At 36.0% G+C, this 21,696-nt stretch overlaps 1 protein-coding gene across 1 annotated transcript in view; it reads right to left on the reverse strand.

The window, feature by feature from the left end:
* Positions 1 to 21,696, reverse strand: part of LOC149797069 (uncharacterized) — a 243,610-nt gene that overhangs the window by 166,378 nt on the left and 55,536 nt on the right. Inside the window, exons 3-6 of the mRNA XM_089961743.1 lie at positions 13,773 to 15,182; positions 12,375 to 12,401; positions 10,890 to 10,988; positions 1,450 to 1,483 (exon numbers count right to left, since the gene is read on the reverse strand). Of these exons, the coding sequence (XP_089817869.1) occupies positions 1,450 to 1,483; positions 10,890 to 10,988; positions 12,375 to 12,401; positions 13,773 to 15,182 (1,570 nt within the window). The remainder of the gene's footprint in view (positions 1 to 1,449; positions 1,484 to 10,889; positions 10,989 to 12,374; positions 12,402 to 13,772; positions 15,183 to 21,696) is intronic.

Raw genomic sequence — 21,696 nt, forward strand, 5'->3', positions numbered from 1 at the left:
TGGCATCCATTTATATGATTTTGCAAGAAGTGACACTAAAATCATCTGTAATTCAGTTCATGGCAATGGATGTTCCCTCATTTCTAATTATGTATTATTGTTCAATGGAGTCTTTAAACTTGTGGCTTCTAGCAACCATGAAAAAAACACAAGCTCGTACATTTGATTTAGCAGAACCTAGTATATTTGTTTTTGTTGCTTTTAAAAGCACTATTATCACAGAAAAGGAAATTGGAACTAAGAGCCTTCCCCCACACACACACTAAGGCAGTGGACCCAGCTGGCCTAGATAGATATAAAACTCCAGTGACTCCAGTGTAAATTAGAACCTGGTATACTGCATTATTTTTGCCTTTCACCTCCAAGTGCTGATGAAGCCAGCTGAAATCACTTGCCAGTAATGGGGTCCTAACATCTGCCACAGTGTTCAATTCTAATGTTAGAAAAATGGCAGACCTTGATAAGTTTCGGTTTGGCCTAATACCTTCAAATCTCACTTGTATTTGGACTTGCATTTATCTCTTTATAAACTTCAGTCCAGCAATATTTTCTGTGGATGCACTGGAAGACCATTCACATGATTTAAATTATTTACACTGTATTACATAGTACTGTGATCCATAGGAAATTCATAGAAAAAAGTATGAAAGGTCTTACAAGCCAGAATATAACATGTATGTACAATGTTGTTGTTAGATGATCTGACTCGTGTAAAAAAAAAAAAAAAATTAAAAATTGGTCCCTCATGAATGAGCTGCAATTGCACCCATTTTTAATTTATTTTCTCGGCAAATATATGTGCATCCTCTGCCAACACCAAGAAAACTCTAGGGCAGTGAAAACTCTCTGCAGGCATATCACTATACACAGGGGTACTCACATGTCTTCAGTTCATAATACACTGATAATTATTTATATTGCTCCCTGCAGGCTACACACCTGGTTCTGGTAGGTGAAACCACCAGGTATACTCGGGTCTTATCTTTCGTCTTGCCATACAAGAGTCTAATTCTGTCATCACAGAATTTCTCAAAATGAATCTGGGAAAATCTTGGGAACACATTTCAACAATGTTACTCGTTATAGGCTAGAAGATTTTCTTCACTATCCAAGACAAAGGTCTAAAAGGATGAAAAATGATTCAATCATCTTCTCAAATGAGTCCAATAGCTCTGTTTGATTGGTTGAATGCCAGTGATTACGTCTGTGTGAAATTATCAATGTAAAAGATGGCCAAAATTTATCAGTTTCTTGCAATAAAAAGTGTTTCCATGGCCTTCATTTTAATATGGTTTAAAAGAGAACTGAAAAATCTCAAAGCTTATAAAGTATTTCTTTTCCACATCACTCATTTTGACGTTTTAGTAGTTAAAAAAGGACCCTATGGTACTTGTGAACAAAGTCTACCCCATAAAAAATAATGCATTGACAGTAATTTGGAGGACTTACCTATTTCTGGTAGAGGAAGCAATGGTTCAAATGTCTGGAAAAAAAAATGAAATCTAAGCTCACTTTATAACAGAAGGATATAAAATAAAAGGATACAAAATGGTCATTGCATGTGTCATTGATTCAAATTTAGACATTTATTTCAGGCAAGTGCAAAATGTTGCCAAGTCTCTTCCAACTGAAGTAACAAATGTTTGAATCTTGAATTAAAACTACTAGGTCAGAAATTGTAATGGCTCGTTTCCTTGCTAAAAATGTATTTTGTGGCAATGAGGGAAGATACAGTTGAATCCTCTGCATCATTTCATTCTTTCATACATACATGTGTTTCTATAATTTGAGTCAAGTGAGTACTATATCTTTTTTTTAAACAATATAAGTTCTGTGTTCAGCTCTGACCATATTCAACACTTTTGAGAATTTAGAAAAATTAGCAGGAGGTCCAAGTGGGACTGGAATCACTCACTATGCTTATATAACTAAGTAAATAGATGACCATTACACATAAAACTGGCTTACATGGCTAAATAAAGAATACAGCCCTGTGTATCCCATCTCCCAAACTTTTTACAGAATTGTACATTTGATTCAATTGCCAGGGGAGCAACCTGGCACCAAACCTGAGGAACATGCACAATTTCAAAAGAGACAAAGAAAAACATCTCAAGAGATAATATATTTTGAAGTTTTTTTAACTGGAATAAAAAGTTCACAAGGTAAATAAAAAAATTTTGTTGCATAAAAATCTTCAGAAAGTTCACTTTTCATAATGGATCAGCTTCACAATTTCACACTTCAATTGTCTTGAATGCAATTTGGAAATCCTTCTAAAGGTTAACATAAAATCTATTGAAACTAGTTTATGTCTTAAAAAATGCTGAAGTCTCATCTGTTTCGAGACAGTTCATCATCATATAACCTTCATTGTCAGCTGCATGACATGGTCATTTATGTTATTGCAAAAGTCCTATCAAGCACTCAAGTAAGTGGCATGTATTCATGAATTGCACATATCCCTCTAGGACAGCATTTACCAACAGACTGGTTCTGTTTTCCCTATTATGCAAATTTAATTTCTCTCAACAATGTCAGGGTACCAGTTTTTAATCAATTTCCACAATCCCTCAAGGCAGTACAACATAGGGAAACCACAAGATGATAAGTCTTGTGACTAGTAATGTTAAAGTTCCATAGCATTAGTTGATTACAATACTTCCTAAAAAGGACAACAAAGCCATGGTGGCAGCCACACTGAATGTTATGATCAGCAACATCTACATTTAGGACAAACTATATGTACACAACATAAGAAGACTTTTGGTTAAAAAGCCCATATGGATATGATCATCCATTCAAGAGAAATAGACAAGAATTTCATTGTGGCAGTCATATTTGAGATCAGATCTGCACCATTTTCATTCAGGAGCAATTAGATACCACATTTTGTCTTCTGGTGAAAAGACCATGTTGATATGACTTTCAATTTGAACGAGTGACAAGAAAAAGAAATGTCAAGATATATGTCATGATGCACACCACGTTTGTCAGACTGGCACCATTTTCAATTAAGACAGCATTAAAGGTCTTCAGGATATAACCCCATCCTGCTATGACTTTCCATTAGGAGGTTTAGCGAACACAAGATTTTCAAGATGTCTCCTGTGGTTGGTATACTGGACATCAGATTTGCACCATTTCCATTTAGGATGAGTTTTGGTTAGATTTTCAAGATGGCTGCTGTGAACTCCATCCTGGACATCTGAGCAGCACCATTTTTATTTAAATCAACTAGACCGTGGAATGAACAACTGTGTAAAGTTTCATGGCAATCCACCAAGTAGTTAGGAAGTAGTGATAACAAAGTTGTGCTATGGACGATGGATGACGTACAACAGACCATCTCATAAGCCTTTCTATTCTATGACTAGTAGTGCTCAAAAACAAGGGGAAGTCACTCAAGATGTAACACTGTTTTTATTATATCCATTCTGCATAGTTCATTCACATCTAAAGTGCAGAATTAACATGCCTAAACATTGCTACTAAGTGATCCCATGCAAGAGTTCTACATAAACCCATTTACCAAGTTCAAATGTATGTGTATGTGTTTGCATGCATGTGACAACACAACATGGGACCCCAGGTGGCCAAATTGTCTAAAGCGCTCACCTTGAACTATCACTGCCATCTGACCTCAGTCTATGTGGGTGAGTCTGTCATGCATTAAAATTTTTTCCAAAACAACAGCAACAATAATCACAACAACAATCCTGGCCATAGAGTGTCATACATGGCATCCCAAAATAGACATACAAAACAAAGATAAAGGATGAAATATAGTTTCTAAGGAGGTAACTGCTTGGCCAATTAAATGCAGAATAACTCAATTATTGTGTCACATTATGCTTATTACAGACACCCAGAAGATGACCATATAAGCTTATTTGCCAATTTCAGACAATCTCAGCTAATCAGAGATTTAAGATAACCTCACTGTATGCAAGGATCTTGCATAATTGCAATCATGGTAAGTCTATTTACCAAGTTTGACAAAAATCCTAAGCAATTAGTCTCAAGAAAGAAACCACACTCAGCCAATCAGATGCAAGATTACCTTACAGGTCTTGCTCATTACTAAGCTAATCCTACACCTGTATTAGCCAATTTACCTAGTTTGAGTGGTGAGAAACACAGCCATTAAGACACCTGACCACCTTATTAATGTGTAAACTCACTTTATAAAAAAAAACCTCATTAGATACCTTGATTCAAGTTTACTGGCATAGTCTGATCAAAACTGTTTCAGAAATATGGTCTCTAAAAGAGGCATCATGTTCAGCCAATCAAACGCATGATGGCTTCATTATTACTGAATCTTATTCATTGAATTTAGCTGAAGGATGGATTATATGATCTTATAGTCAAGTTAGATCAAAATGAGAATTAGACTGCTCCAGTGGCTTAAATAGTTAGATCGTCTACTTCTGACGCAGTAGGTTGCCAGTCTGAACCTTGGTTGAGTCATTCCAAAGACCCATAGATATGGTTTGAACCCCAGCTAAGTCATACCAAAGATTATAAAAATGGTACTAGCAGTTGCCTCACTAGGAACTCGGCATTAAGAGGTTAGTGCTAGGACTGGTCGACCTGGTGTCAGGATGATGTGACTGGGTGGGACATCATGCTACATGTCTGCGGCATGACACCTCAGTGCTAGACATCACTATAAACTGCCACAATACAGACATAGTAGTGATATGACTGAAAACCTGTTAAAGCTACATTAAAAATCCAAATTACACACAAATCACACTTGAGAATTATAGCCTACAGATTGGTAATGTTTTTTGTAAATGTGAAAATGTCAGTCAATGGTGTAGTCACTATGGGTCAACCTTAAAATAAAATGTTAGTACATGTACCATGAAAAACAAAATACATGTAAGAAAAACTTTTTACTGCACTAATTTCTTTTTATATATGTTTGACTACACTCCAACTGAGTGAGAAAATTTAAAATTTTACTTCCCTCCAACATTAAGGTCATCATTCTTTGAGAAGTTTCTGCTTTCAAGTGATTCCTAATGGTATGATGTTTTTCTTCTTTGGTCCACCAATTCTGGAATCCAACTTTTTAATTATATTCGTCTTTCATTTTTGCTTTTGTGGTTTTACATCCTGTTGACTACTGTCATATTATCTGTGGTCATTATATTGATTTCGGTGTCTAAGTGTGATATAGTGGTCAAGAAATTAGTTATCCATCATTCCATGTCTACCGCTTAGCAAAGCTCTGCTGCACCATTACTGGTGACAAATAGCACTACATCAAGGTCATATCATGTGACTGGAAGCACATGCTTATTTAGTTCATACAGAAAAAATGTATATTTCTTATGGCCAAAAATGTAAATAAAACAGGTCTGGAAGCTACCTCAATATATTCCTTGAATTCGTTTTGTATTTTCATTGAGACTATTATAATTCAGCAATAAGCCTGGCTTATTCTTATCTTCCAAGAACGATTTTTACAGGTAATAATCAGCACAGTTATTTCTAGATGATCCTGAATTAGCCATATATGGTAATAGTTGAATCGTGGAAAACAGATAGCCTGAGAATAGGAACCACTGCAACAGGAAGAGATTGTTTAATGGATTTTATTCATTTTCATCAAAATTATCATTATGCAATTTGGACATAAAATGATTAATCAGTGCACTGATATCAGAATACAAGTAAATAAACACACCAAGTTCATTTTGGGGTGCAAATTAGGTACAATAAGTAAAAAAAAGAAATACACATGCATCATAGCAAATGTTCCTCAGATTCTATTCAAATACACAAAAATGAAACGATTACAGCAGAGCTGGATTCAACCCATCTCCCTAAACAATTAAAGTAAAAAGTTTCATCAAAATCTTTAAGGATTAGGCGCAAAGGGCTTGCAAAATACTTCAATCGAGTTGATGCCGCTATTCTTTCTATGTCTTGCAGTTTTCACCCCCAAAAAGCCCCCAAGCAACACTTGACCTCACTCATTCTTGCTATATTTTACATCTCCCCCCCCCCCCACCAAAAAGACAAAGCAACATGACCTCAAAAGTGATAACAAGTAACTGTTGGCAAATAAACACATGAAAGGGATGCAGGATCATACCTAAAGCTCGTTTGGCCTTATGGCCAGGTGACCCAAAAATTCAACAGGAGGTTGTATTGGCAATCTTTGCTAGACAAAGGTCACCTCCAAATGAACCCCTGGAATGTATGGCAAAAATTCCTGTGTAAAAGCACTGTCATGTAATTCTGCAGTTAAATTTATATTCAAGGTGTGTTAATTGTGACCAATGATATCACTTTGATACATGCAACTTTTCCATAGTCAACTATATAATGTTATTTTGAAAAGCCAGAGCAAAAAAAAAAAACCAAACAATGGTTTTTAATTGGATCAGATGAACAATCTGATGGGTTGAACTAAATCACTTTGACTAGCTTGGCAATTTGCATGGATATTTGTTCTATACATGCCAAGGGTTTGTATCACTGGCTCTATAAGAACCATCAGCTAGTGAAGATGGTAACTATATACGGCTGAAAAAAAACAGTTCTCGAAAATTCAAGCAAAAATATTGATTTTGTGGCTGGAAACAGGATAAACATTACTGCAGACTAAAGCTCAAGTTGCAATTTTAAGAAGCTGTTCATTTGCAGTAAATAATATTGTAATTAGAATAGGTAATTTTTGCAACTGTGGGTTTAAATCCTTGATACACACACACAGCAGTAAGAGTCCGGATCATTTCAACAGCAGCTGACATATTCATATGGTCAACACTGTCACATATTTAGTTCAGGGCTAAAAGTGACAATCAATAAAGCTTTTGTCATTTATCACCATCTGCATAATAGGATATTAAGTCTATGCCTTGTAAATGGCATCTTTATTTACCACATGTGCCCATCTATACATGGAAGCCATGTTAGAAGAATCATGGCCCCCACCCCACTTCTTGATAGTATAGCTGTAATTTTTAATGAATGCAAACTCTTGACCAACCCAGCTTAAGCTGTGTTTCTTTTGAAAAGAATAGCTGATGTAGTTTTGTAAAAAGTAATACATATTTCCTCACACACATGCAGGTGTGTACAGTAAACTATCATTTGGGTACATAGTTGTTGAGAATTATATGATTAGGTGCTAAACTTTCCAGCAATAAACGGTTATGAACGGAGTCTTAATGTTTGCACTGAGACAAGGAAATCCCAGTCAAGGGTTTGTAATGTAAACCTGAGACTGGAATTTCCATGTCTTGATATAAACATGAACACAGTTTATATTTCTCACCTGATGTTTTGCACAGTGTTCTATCAAAGTTGGCAAGATCTTAAGTTGCTTTATGAGTGAATTTCTTTTCATTATATGTATCTGTTATTGTTGTTGCTGCTTGATTTTATAATAAGTCTGTCAAGCACAGCAGAAGATCACAATGGTTTTTTCTTTTGAAAAGTGGTTTCTAGCACAAGAACACCGTAACTGAGACAACTGTCAAATCAAATAAAAAAAATTTGGCACTACTAGTACATTATGTACCAATATCTTCCTCTGTGCCATTAAAATGTTGCCTGTCCTCCAAATCTGGACTACAGGGACACAGTGACAATGGTATTAAACTCAACTCCAAGCCAACTAAATTCTACCATTAAATAACAAATTAGTACTTCAAACTTTTGCAGTTTTGATGAGAAACTTAGTTATATCTGGATATTACAGTGGTCATTTTTCACACTGTAGTCAGAAGGACTTCTGGGGAAGCAATCTGCAACTTTTTAGTTGTTGTTGTTGTTGTTGTTGTAGGGTTTAACGCCATTTTTCAGCACAAGATAGGCTATACATGGCGGCCAGTATTAATGGTGGAGGAAGAACCTGGGAAAAACCCCAGAAAGAACCATCGACCCACGAGAAGCTACTGACAAGCTTTCTCACACACCAACATAGGCTGAACCTGCAACTTGAACCCACGCAGACAGGTGATATGGCAGTGATCCATAATGAGCGCTTTAGACCACTTGGCCACACGAGGCCCCGCAACTTTTAGTAATTGTTTGTATGATTTATAATATCGATTTGTTTTGGCACATGCATAATGATATATGTCTGAAACAATCTTAAGCTATTTAGCTAAACTGCAATCCACGATTTTTTAGTTATCTCTTTGAATCATCAATCTGAAAGTTATTTTCCAGACATTTGGACAGCTGGAAGCCCGTGCTGTGCTTTGTTCTTAGCAGACCTGCCAACCCTGATGAGACTGTCTCAGTAAGGCAGTTTATTTTGTTCTGTAAGTCTGACCAGTTTTCAGTAAAGTGTAGCAAAATGAAATAAAACTGCTATTGTAAAACTGGAAAACGTATTTAAAACATGCTGCAACAGTAAACTTTATGTTCAACAGAAAAATTTGTAAAGTACATGCTGATCTTATTTACCACTAGGACAGTTGCACATACCAGTTCCAAACCCTATGCAGCTCAATGGCTTGTTGCCATTTCCCAACTTGACATACATCTTGGAATTTTTTCCATTTTACATGACAATGGCAATCATATCTTCTGCCACAAGACATACTCAAATTGACATGCAATGTCCAAAAACATAATTGTGTCCCTTCCTGCTTTTATTCGCAAGAATCTGAATATTCCTTTTTATTCTTCCGTGCTGATTATTAATACTTTTTAAAAGGCTGAATTTCCATTTTGTCTTCAACTTGCATCACTTGCTAGACGCCATTTAAAAACATTCAGTTTGATCATGCCGTTTCAAGCATCTGATGTACTGCTATAAAGTCTGTCTGGTTCCGTGACAAACTCTAATTCTAATATCAAACTGGATCCAAATCATACACAGGTGAACAAATTTTTTGGAAACAAGCGATTTTCTGAAGGTTTTGCTTTTATTCTTAAGTCTATATTTTTAGTGTCATTTTCGTAAGTCTTATGGCAAAATCGTAAAGATTGGCAGGTCTGTCTTAGTAGTTCATTCTTCAAAACTGAAATGGTAAATCAACCACTTTTTCCTTTCTAGTATCATATTTATGCCATTAACTGTTCCAGGAACAGATTAATTGAAATTTAAATGGGTTTCTCAGGAGGAACCAATACAAAACAAAATAAATGGGACACATTCCATCCCCATTTCTGGCCTGAAAAGCCACCTTACATCAACAGAAAAAGGAGTGGAGAGAATAAGACTAGTGCATTCTTAGTATAAATGTTTATTATATTTACTCAATGGAAATTTTTTTACGATACAAACAAGCTCCACCTAAATAAGAAAGTCTGGGACAAAGAAAAACACAATCAATGTATTTAAAATTACCAAGTACAAAATTGCCTTTTCTGCAGTCTTACAGACAAGCTATAACTTCTAACAGTCAAATTTATCTAAACAGTATCAGATATAATTATTAAACTTATTTCATTGTCAATGCCATCACTGGTATTATAACTAAGACCATCGACAGATTCCATCCTTCATATTTAGGGGCATTTTTTAAACACTTAAGACATAACTGTTATGGCAAGCAACATTGCACAAAATGCTCAACCCTTCTGATCACAGCAATACCTACTCTCAGTGAAAAAATACAAATAATTGACAGCAAAAACTGACTGAAAAAAGTCCTGTGACATTGTGCAATACAAAACTGAATTGCTCTGGGCAACTAAATGAATAATTAATTCCTGTACCTATGATGTCTAAATCTCATCAGCCTTGAGTACTGACATTTTTGCTTTACTAGTTTCGTGGATTTAACATTTTTCAGCACACGTCTGGCTATACATGATGGCCAGTATGTCTAGTGGTGGAAGAACCCAGGAAGACCACAAAAAGAAACACTGACCCACAAGAAACTAGCGTCAAGTTTTATCACATACCAATTATGGTCAGTCCAAGAACTGGAATTTACAGACTTTGATGAGACGTGTCAGTGATCTGTAAATGTAGTACATTATACCACTCAGCCTTCTGGGGACCCCACGTAATGATGTAATTAAATCTTTCTTTCAAGGACTTCTAAGTCTGATACATGACATATTCATGCCAGTATTGTAATAAAATCAAAATATTATTAACTCTAATTATCTATGTTTATGCTGAACCCCAGGTAATGATGTAATTAAGACTTTCTTTCAAAGACTTCTAAATCTGATGCACGACATATTCTTGCCAGTATTGTAACATAATCAAAATATTAATTCTAATAATTCATGCTGATGTCACAAAAATCTATACTGGAAGGTTGATTAATTTCTCATTAACATCTCTATACTCATCAGAGCTGTCTTTTTCTTATTTTTGATGGGAGAAAAATGGATGTGAAATACTATTATGGGGTATGATTGGGTATGATTGTTTACATCTGTCAGTTTCATTCTTTGTTTCTATTATAAAATGTGTGTGTGTGTGTGTGTGTGTGTGTGTGTGTGATTTGGATTTTTAACATAGATTTTAACAATTTTGCAGCCATATCGCTACAATGTCTGCAGTGTGATGGTTAATAGTGATGTCTAGCAATGAGGCATCATGCCGCAGACATGTAGCATGATGTCCCACCCAGTCACACTATCTGGGGACCGATCCCACGACCTCCTGCATCTGAGGCGGACACTCTAATCACTAGGTCACCAGAGCGGTCATGTGAGGATTGTAATGCATGCATGTTTTCAGGTTTTGTCCTTACTCAATGAACCCTGCTTAATGCCTCAGATGTAGTGATTGACACAGCACATTATTTGTGGACAGATAATTCTATTAGGGAACAGGACCAATAAATATACTCAGACTAAGCAGGAAATGTTCAACTTTTCCTCCCATAGGTTTAAATACATCAAATGTCCCACAAGATTAGTTCATAACTGTAACAATAATAACTTACACTGAATACATTATCTCTGGGTTTTGTTTCAAAGTTGAGTGGCTTCTCTTTCAGTGGAGTATTGATCCTTGTCAGGGGGGTCTGGATATGGGCCATCTCCTAAAAATATACAGGAAAGATAGCAGCCAAGTCTAGTTAAACAGATAGGTTCAATTAGCAAAGTTAAAAATACAACATTCTCCATCAATCTTGGGTAAAGAATTTTATACAGCAGTTATAATGTCAAGCCTAACTTTGTGATAGCTTAACACTGCATCATATTGCAGGCAACTATCTGCTTGGCTGTCCATACATCCATTCATACACCTGATTAACCTCAATTGTAACATTTTGACTTCACTTCTATTTTGTGGATGTCTTTGGTAGGTACATACAAGGCAGGTTCAACAAAACGTTGGCCACTTGTTATATTAAAGTTTTCATTTTTAATAAAGCGTTCCTAGATTTGATTTTACACAAAGATTATTAATTATTTCTGTCAGCATGGAAATCAACAAAGCATTACATTTACACTGAGGCAAACTCACCGACTCTGACAGAACCTGCATTTTCCTAACAGAATGCTAAACATCAATATGAAAGCTACCAATATTTACTGGTATGCCTGGATTGCAAATCATACTCATGTCCTAACCATGCAGATATCACAACAAAATTTACATGTGCATTCATGTTGGAAGTTACACGACACTGCCAGCAGTTATGTCTGAGAAACTGAGCTAAATGCAAAATGCACCTGATCAAGAAATAAAGGTCACACTGACCTAATTTGCTTGGATGCTGCAGTACTCTGTTAGACATGAAACCAGGATAGGCTGATTGATGTGAAGGCACTTGACTCCAAATCAAGAGATATAAACTTTTACAACTTAATGTACTATTAAATGCCCATTAATCAGTCAATTATGATGTACAGTATATGCCTGCATGTGAGTATAGAGTCGAACTGCAAACAACTTCAAGTCTGATCTGCCACCACATCATGTGCTGGCAGATCAGGGTCTATGTTGTTTCATCTCCTGATTACTCCTAACAAACTAACTAGACCTAGATCTGCCAGCACATTTTGCAATGGCAGATCTAGGACACTAAAGTTTGCATTTGGACTTAACTGGTAAGTATGTATGGTATTTATAAGGTCATGTGACTGCAGGCAATTGCACCTGAGAAACCTAACTAAAACCAAGCAATGACCAATATTTGATGGTGGTCAAATAAGCAGATAGTTAATTAGACATGCATCATCAATCCATAGGCAGAAATTGCTTTACAATCGGGCCAAAAATTAGGCAAACAGAAATGCTAGATCACAGCAACTCTGGTATTAATACAAGCTCTGAAATTTATTGGAAATTGTGTATTGCTCTTTGATTCTATAATCCGCATTTTCGTCAAAGCCAATCTGTGCCTAGATATATATATATATATATATATATATATATACATATATATAAAGATGCATATGCATAACTGTGTAAAACATACCATGAGGATATCTTCCACATCCGGTTTCTGGAATAATTTAAAAGAAACATCATCATATTTAGAAGACAAACAAAGAATACAGTTATTCAAGTTAATGCAATATTACATGAATAAAGACCAGTATCTGAAGTACTTAAGCACTAAAGTTGGGTCAGCTAAAATGTAAAACTTAGTTTTTTTTAAAGATGAATGCTTGTGAAAAGTATTTAGCATTGATAACAATATATATTTTCACACAGTTAAGCCCTGCTCCCCCCTAACATGTATGTCTCCTATTGCACTAGTTCTAAAACTTGGGTAGGTAGGGTTTTGTTTCTTTAAACACTAATATTTTATAATGATGAAGGCCATAGAATGTAAAAAGCACAACAAGTACTAGGCTAAACCTGTTCAATTATATACTGATTAGTACATTTAATGCATTAAACACTTCAAATAATGAGCTAAACCAGCTCAATTAGATGCACAAATCAATATCTAGAACATATCTGGGGGGAGGGTGGTCTCTGCCCAGGTGGGAAAAAAAAGCTGGAGTTGGAAAATGAAAAACAGGGTTGGTCAGCCGACTGTAAACACACAAAAAAAGTTTTTGCCCAAGGGTCCAACCAATCTAAAATCACTTTAGAAAGTTTGGATGCTATGCATTTTCTGGCACAATCTTAAATACACTCCACATAAGGGTTACTACATTGAAGAGTATGGGAAAAAGTCATAAAATTGTCCATAATAAAATAAGTGAATGAGAATTTTTTTTTAAAATTTCATCAAATTTGTACAGATTGAAGATCATGGACTAATTTTTATCAAATAAGCAAAGAAAAGAGCATGTTGGTAGCTTCCTCTCAACTGCATTACTGACCTGCTGTCCCAGCATGATATATGCATAGAAATGTATCTCAAAATAAGAATTTGTCTTCTAACAGCATAAAAACCACCAGTGGGAGCATGGTTAGATGGTACAGCTTTGTTTTGTCTAAATGTTGTAGTGCTCTTTTTGATGCATATGCATGTTATGTTACATTGTTCTACATGTAGCAGTGTTCAAGAAACTGAACTAAACTCAAAGGTTAATGCAAATCACTGGAGCATGAAATATGGGTCAATGTGACAGTTTTGACTGAAGGTTAATACTCCTCATGAAACAAACAAAACAACTTATTACTCTACAAGCAATTTTAATGAACAAAAAAGAGCTGAATGCATACTCTCTCTCCTTGAGAAACTAAGAAGGCATGAGTCACTGTAACGATATTAACAAAAGTGAGACTAAAATGGAAGAGAGTTCTAATCTACACAAGTTAGAATCAATGTCATTTTCCCAGACTATATCATAAAGTTTTAAGACTTTGAGGGACTATTTCACCTGAACTTACCCAAAGCACTGACCCCAATACTTACCTCTGGTATATTCAACTTTGGTTTTGGCTTTGATTGATGAGGTACAAGACCATTTGGTGGCTTTGACATAGGCAATGGTTCCTGTGTTTTATTATTGATGATCTTGGAATTAGTGTCTTTTGAAGCAGAACTAACAAACTTTAAATCAGCAAGTGATTCTCTGACTGGCTGAGTCCCTGTTAGCTCCTCAAGTGATTTGTTGCTATGGTGACTACCTGAACCATGTGTTTTAGAAATGCTGACTTTATTTCCAGCATCAGATTTTAGTAATTTACTTGGACTGGGAGTAGGACTGGTTTTCTGTGGTCTATGACTGTTTGGAGATGATGAACATTCTTTTCCACTATGACTTGCTCTTGAACTGCTATGTGAACCACTTCTCCTTTCACTTTTAGATGTAATACCACGAGAACTCTGCTGTGACAAATCTGACTCCTCCACATTTTTAGCTGTAATACCATGAGAAATTGGCTGTGTCACGTCCAACTTATCTACACTTTTAGCCATAATACCATGAGAACTTGGCTGTGTCACATCCAACTTATCTACACTTTTAGCCATAATACCATGAGAATTTGATTGTGTCACATCCAACTTATCTACACTTTTCGCCATAATACCATGAGAACTTGGTTGTGTCACATCCAACTTATCTACACTTTTAGCCATAATACCATGAGAACTTGGTTGTGTCACATCCAACTTATCTACACTTTTAGCTGCGACGCCATGTGAATTCTGCTGTGTCACAACAGACTTGTCCACATTTTTAGATGTAATACTATGAGAACTTGACTGTGTTGTATCTGATTTGTCCACATTTTTAGCTGTGATACCATGAGAACTCGGCTGTGTCAAATCAAACTTGTCTACACCTTTAACTGTAATACCATGAGAAGTTGGCTGTGTCAAATCCAACTTGTCTACACCTTTAACTGTAATACCATGAGAACTTGGCTGTGTCAAATCCAACTTGTCTACACCTTTAACTGTAATACCATGGGAACTTGGCTGTGTCACATCTGACTTATCTATACTTTTGGCTGTAATACCATGAGAACTCAACTGTGTCACATCTGACTTTTCCACATTCGACTTGTCCACATGTTTTGCTGTAACACCATGAAAACTTTGCTGTGTCAAATCTGACTTATCAAAAGATCTTTTATTGCTATGAGCATCTTCTTTCCTCGGTTTTTCTTTATGCAACTCATCTTTTCTCCGGCTATTATCTCTTGAATTAGATGTTGGAAATGGAAAGGGGATGTCTGGGACATCCTTGGGTGTTGGGGTCGAGATTCCTACAAGGCGCATTGCTTTTCCACCAGTTTCAAGAACATTGTAGAATCCCTCATATGATATGCCTATCATATTATCAATTTCTTTCTGTTTATCACTGGAGACAGCTTTCTGAAATACAAAACATTTTTAGAAATTACGTATAAAAATCTTTCAAATCATCAAAAATTCTTAAAAGAAAAGAAAAGGACCAAGTAAACCTAATATTGCTCACCTAGCTTACAAAACTTAATAGCTGACCATTTCACTAAACATGCTTGTGTCTATACTACAACACAACATAATCTGATTTAAATCACATCTCCTAAGTCCTATGTGGAGATCAGATGGACACCAATATGGTCATGTATTTTGTATCTCAAGTGGTAAAAAGCTCAGCCAGTCCAGATAACTTCACTAATGTATATATTGCTCAAGTACACTCAACTGACACTACCGTCCATCAAAGGCCGAACCCAAGGACTTAGTCTTCAAGTATATAGTTTGGAAACTATTAAGAGATACATACTCTATAAACATTGCATGAGAAATCAGTGAAGTGTAAAATATGGGCCATATTGATCTAATACTTCAAAGATGGAGCAGTGCTCATCAACATACATTCCATCCCAAAATTTCATTATTCTAAATGTACATTTACAATGGAATTTATGCAGGGTTCACTTTACTGGGCAAAGTGGGCAATTAAGTTATGAAAAAGTATATGTGTGATTTGGGTTTCTGACATGGCTTTAAAAAAAATCAGTCATAGTGCTACGATGTCAGCAGCGTACCAGCTTATAGTGATGTGTAGCAATGAAGCATCATGATGCAGACATGTAGCATCATGTTCCACCCAGTCACATTATCCTGACACCAGGCCGACCAGTCCTAACACTAACCTCTTAATGCTGAGTGCCTAGTGAGGCAGCTGCTAGTACCATTTTTGTAAGTCTTTGGTATGACTCTGCCAGGGTTCGAACCCATGACCTCCAGCATCTGAGGCAGACGCTCTAACCACTTAGGCCACCAGAGTGGTCTGAAAAAATTTAACTTCACCTTCTTCTATTAGAAAAGTGAAAACAATTTCACTGTCCTTTTTTTTAAAGTTCAACACAGAGTAATAGTAGCTTGTGGATTTTGCAATGTTCCCTCAACCTAGCAAAGTAGCTGTGCTATACCCACCAAGTGAAATGGATTGCACATTAACTTCAAAAAAACAACAACATATTCTTGCACATTAGCAGGCATGTAATTTAATAGCTAGCTATTAACTCTTACCCTGCAAGATATAGCTCCCTGATTTCCACAAGCTGTCATTTGATGAACTTGTCAACTTGTGTTTCAAAACCAATTAATGTTCCAAAACCAATTAATTTATATGCAGAAGTAAATAATAATTTGTGTTTTATCAATGAATCAGTTTCTAAATATATATTTTGACTGCTGTGCTTGAATATAGTTTTTTTAAAAATGTGTTTGAAGCCATAAGTGAAACTGCTATGGGGTAATAATTGCAGACATTCATGTGTACTGGAAGGACCTCTTCATTTGACTGTTTTTCTAATCACTGGTCAAATAAATGTAAGAAAAAGAGAGAATTCTTAGAAAGCAAAGTAGATGTTATGTGATGAGAATTGGCCTAAAAATAAGCATTTGTTGAAATAATGCTATGTTGTGGAATCAAGAAACAATGTAAATTAGGATCAAGGTTGCTTTCTTGCAGTACTCATTATTATCAGTGTGTGTGTGATTTGGATTCTTAACATTACTTAACAATTTTTCAGTCATATCACTATGATGCCTGCAGTGTGGCAGTTAATAGTGGTGTCTAGCACTGGGGAATCATGCCCCAGATATGTAGCCTCATGTCAAACCCAGTCACATTATCCCGACACCAGGCTGACCAGTCCTAACACTAACAATGCTGAGCACCTCTCGAGGTAGTCAGTATCATTTTTAAAGTCTTTGGTATGATCTGGTTGGAGATCAAACCTGCGACCTCCTGTATCTGAGGCATATACTCTAACCACTAGGTCACCAGAGTAGTCTCATTTTTATGAAAAAACAAACAAAAAAAAGTAACAGAGCAAAGAATATCCAAGCAATACATTACATTACACTGTATTACAAATACACAAACAATATTAAAATCCTAAATTTTCAGTCCAATCCAGTCATTATTGCAATGAAACTAGAAAGTGAGTAGTCATATTAGGAAAATCCATTTCTAAAAATTGATGCACATTCATGGCATGTGCCTTGCCATATTTCCATATTTGCACTTGGCTGTTCTGATTCAATTACTTTAATGCTTCAGTTCATTGTCAATTAATTAAGTAACGTATGTAGATTGCATCATTGCAATTACAAATAGGTACAGTACGACCCCACTATAACAAGCCCTGCGATAACTGGAATTCGGATATAATGCGGTTGTGGCATGGCTTCAAAATTTCATAAATTTATTTGCACATGAAAAAATATTTTTTCAAAGTACGTGAAATAGTGTATAAAACATTTATTATCATTTTGAAGCAAAGAGCGTGTATGAATTGGAATATAATATGATCATGGCATGGTTCCTGAAATTTTAAATACATGTACATGTATTTTTCTCATAACCAGAAAAATAATTTTTTTAAAGTACAAGAAATAGTGTGTAAAATGTTTATTATCATTTGGGGGGAGAGTTCGCATATGAATTTGAATATATGATCATGGCATGGCTTCTGAAATTCAACAATTTCACCAGGTTCTTTAAGTGTTATGCCAAAATAAACATTATCAGAAATGTTACTTATTACTGATCCATGAGTAAAGCCAGTAAGTCGTCTTTGTGATTGTCTTTCAATTAATTCTGTATACAATCGTTGCTCAAACAATAGCCAACATGTGTTTCTTGTTTAACTGCATATACAACCAAGCAGCAGATAATGCAGTGGTTGAAAAAAGATTCTCACAATTTAATAAACATAAAAAACGAAAGCCGCCAACAAGTTTGCTGTGCTTAGCGGTGTTATTAGACGCAATCAGTTGACCAGTAAATAATGTCCACTTTATTAGCTGAAAATTGAAAGAATATGAAATTGTATACACGTTCAGCTTAAAAATCTTTATAAAAGTATTTTTCACATGTTTCTTTCGATATTCACAAAATCTGAAGTAAAAGTTATATGCACGCTGAAAGCTTGTTTTGTTAATTATTCTTGCTGTAGTCATCGTTCAAATGAATAGGCGTACAAGTGTTAATTATTGAGAATTTACAATGGATAAAGGTAAATGGAAATGCATGAGAAAATTTTAGCAGTATGACACTGTTCATACATCCTGGAACGTAATGAACCGTACACATGCTTTGTCTTTCTTACCCTAATTTTGCTGTTAATTTTTCCCATTGAATTCAGACACATAATGATCTGTGACAAAATTACTGAATAGTTTAAATATATATGCAATATTTACAATAGAATTACATGTATTATGGATTAAATGCATGCCAGGATGGTATGATATCAGACAGTAAGTAAACAGTGTTAATACTCTGTTCATGATAGATATTAAACGCTGAATTCAGACACAATGATCTGTGACAAAATTAATGAATATTTTAAATCTGTGTGCAATTTTTCAATGGAATTACATGCATTATGGATGAATTGCATGGCATGATAGTAGCCTTCATTATGTCGGCGAAACTGAAAAGCTAAAAAAAAAAGGATCAACCTTCATAGGTCTGATTGGATGACAAAGAAGCTGTACAGAAGCCCGGTCGCAGAACACTTCTCCCCTGGCCACACTTTCAGTAATATAAGTTATTGCAGTTGCTCACAACCCCAACAGGAATCCCCAAACCAGGAAAGAAAAGGAATCTTACTGGATATGCCACCTTAGAACATTGAAGCCAAGTGGTTTTTAAGTTTGTTCTTGCAGTCGAAATAAGTGAGTTTTAAGAGCACTCTTGAATGAAATCACTGTCATTGTGTCTAAGTTCACATACTTGGAGTGTGTGATAATATCAAATACCATTATAATTGTGGTATTAAACCAACGATACAACATTCGCGCTATAACTTTCCAATATCGATATAGCGCGATACTGACTTAAATTCTGATAACAAGTAGCAAACGAACTCTATTATTATTATAAATTAATACTAGCCATATTTCACTACTTATAACAGTTTCTGATTGACACTGACCTATTGAATTCCATACCTTTACCTACAGTAAACAGCTTCAGTAACATTTCTATTTTGTTTCCTGAGCAGTTGCAGCATGGGTAATTGGAAGTTACATGTCTGTGAATCTTAATCATTTAGAAGCTTTAACTTCTCTTTGTCAACAAATAAGCACCTTGCTGTCTTTGATGACTAAGTGACATTGACCTTGAGCTACATTTCAAGCATGGCTGAGTACAACCTGGTGCAAAATTCAAAAGCATGGTCTGCCATATGGACTCATTTTGCATTATGAAAGAGTATAAGGAATGGGAAAATTGATGAAGCAATTGCTGTGTGCTGACTATGTGAAGCTCATGTCAAGTTTTCTGGTGGAACCACTATTCTAATGTACCATATGAACAAGCACCATCCCGGGAAATGTGGTAATTACAAGATGACAGACAATAGATCATCAATCCCTGCTAATGCGAGTTTGTCATGTGAAGATACTTCTGATCTTTCTAAGCTAAAACGTTGCAGCCAATTCAGAGAACCTTACCAGGGCTCGTTGATGTGAAATACCCCTCGCATTCTTCTCGTGCTTTACATATAACTGACAAGGTGTGCAGATTTATAATAAAGGACATGCATCCATACCGAATAGTGGATTCACCAGAGTTTAGAAACCTTTTACATACACTTGACTCCCAATATAATGTTCCAGGTAGAAAGCAGTTTGCAGAGTTGATCATTCCTAAAAAATGTGCCCAAGTCAAGGCACTGGTAACAGAAGAACTACAAAATGCTGAGAAGGTTGCATTGACAACAGATATTTGGCCATCAAGGTCAACTAAATCATATATGACAGTCATGTCAACTCACATTGATAACAATTGGATGCTGATAAACTATGTTCTTCAAACTCAGCCCATGTTATGAAGGGCACACAGGTGAGAACATAGCTGCTGTGATTCATGAGGCCCTCAAAGAATGGGAAACATAGTCTATCCCCATACCACCTATTGTATCAGATAATGCATCAAACAAGGACAAGGCAGGGACTCTTTTAGGATGCAACTTTCACATCAAGTGTTATGCACATACAATTAATTTAGCTGCACAAAGGTGTCTCAAGATCAGATGCATTGAAATTCTCCTCAGCAGGATTCGTCAAATAGTTGGGTTCTTCAACCAAAGTACAATTGCAGCAGCTAAACTGAGTCTGAATTGCAGGGTCAACCAGACCATAAGCTGATAGCTGATGTGCCCACTAGATGGAACAGTAATCATGACATGATTTCAAGGTTTCTTGAAATGCAGTGTGCAGTAATTGCTGTTTTAAGATCCAAAGATCTTGCTATAATAAAAGAGAAAGATTTGAACACATTGTCAGATGATGACATTTGCCTGGCAGATGAGGTAATGGTTTGTCTAAAACCTCTTAAAGTGGTGACAACCACTCTTTGTGTGGAGTCAGTTCCAACCATTTCTGTTATCATGCCTCTTCATTGCAAACTTACTGACAGCATTTTCCAACATTGCAATGATACACTCTAGTAATAGCTCAGATGAACAAGGCTGTGGTTGATGATCTTCAGGATAGATACACTCATCAAGAAGAAACTCTAACCACTGCTGCTGCCTTGGATCCAGGTTTTAAAGCCTTACCTTTCCTCAGCAATGCATGAAGGAATGAAATCTTTACCAAAATTTTGCAGAATGCATCAGAAATCATTGTTAGAGTTAAGGCTGAACAACTGATCACTCACATGTGGGTAATAGTGGGCAGCCAGAACTGCTACCTTTACCACAGCTAACCGAGCAGTTATGTGTGTCTGCCAATTCTGCTGCTAAGGATGCTCAACCAGTTTGCACGAAGCTCAAATCAGACATTGGTCAGAGTGATATGATAATGGTACCTGTTGTTCTGGCATGCAAGAACTTCTTGGTGATGTCTACATAACTGGTGTTGAGACTTCAGAAACACAAATGGAAGAACTAGAAGAAGAGCTTAAGAACTATAGAGTGTTTCCGTCGATTCACTTGGATTCAAATCATCTTCAATGGTGGAAAAATCATGAGCTTTTTTATATTTCATCAATGTCTGGATTTTATTTTGTTCCTGTGTGTTGTTTATGTACATCTGTATCAGCAGAAGAACTTAATTAAATAAGATCTGAATAATTCTCAGGTGTCATAATAATTAGATATAAAAAAGCCTTTGTTTCTGTTGTCTCCAATTCCACTAATTATAGAGATCATTGACTTGACTGCTGCAATGAAAATTTAAATTGTGTTTGCCAGAGGTCCACCAGCAAAATAAAAGAACTCTTTTTATTGCTCAATCTTTCAAAAACACTATATAAAATCCTTATTTAAAAGTAGGGGGGCCCCCTTGTGGCCGAGTGGTCTAAAGCGCTCTCCGTTACGGATCACTGCCATCTCACCTGTGTGGGTTTGAGTCTCGGATTCAGCTAATGTGG

The sequence above is a fragment of the Sinohyriopsis cumingii genome, chromosome 6 (genome assembly GCF_028554795.1).
Source record: "Sinohyriopsis cumingii isolate HCF-2022 chromosome 6, ASM2855479v2, whole genome shotgun sequence".
In the NCBI taxonomy this organism is placed as follows: domain Eukaryota; kingdom Metazoa; phylum Mollusca; class Bivalvia; order Unionida; family Unionidae; genus Sinohyriopsis; species Sinohyriopsis cumingii.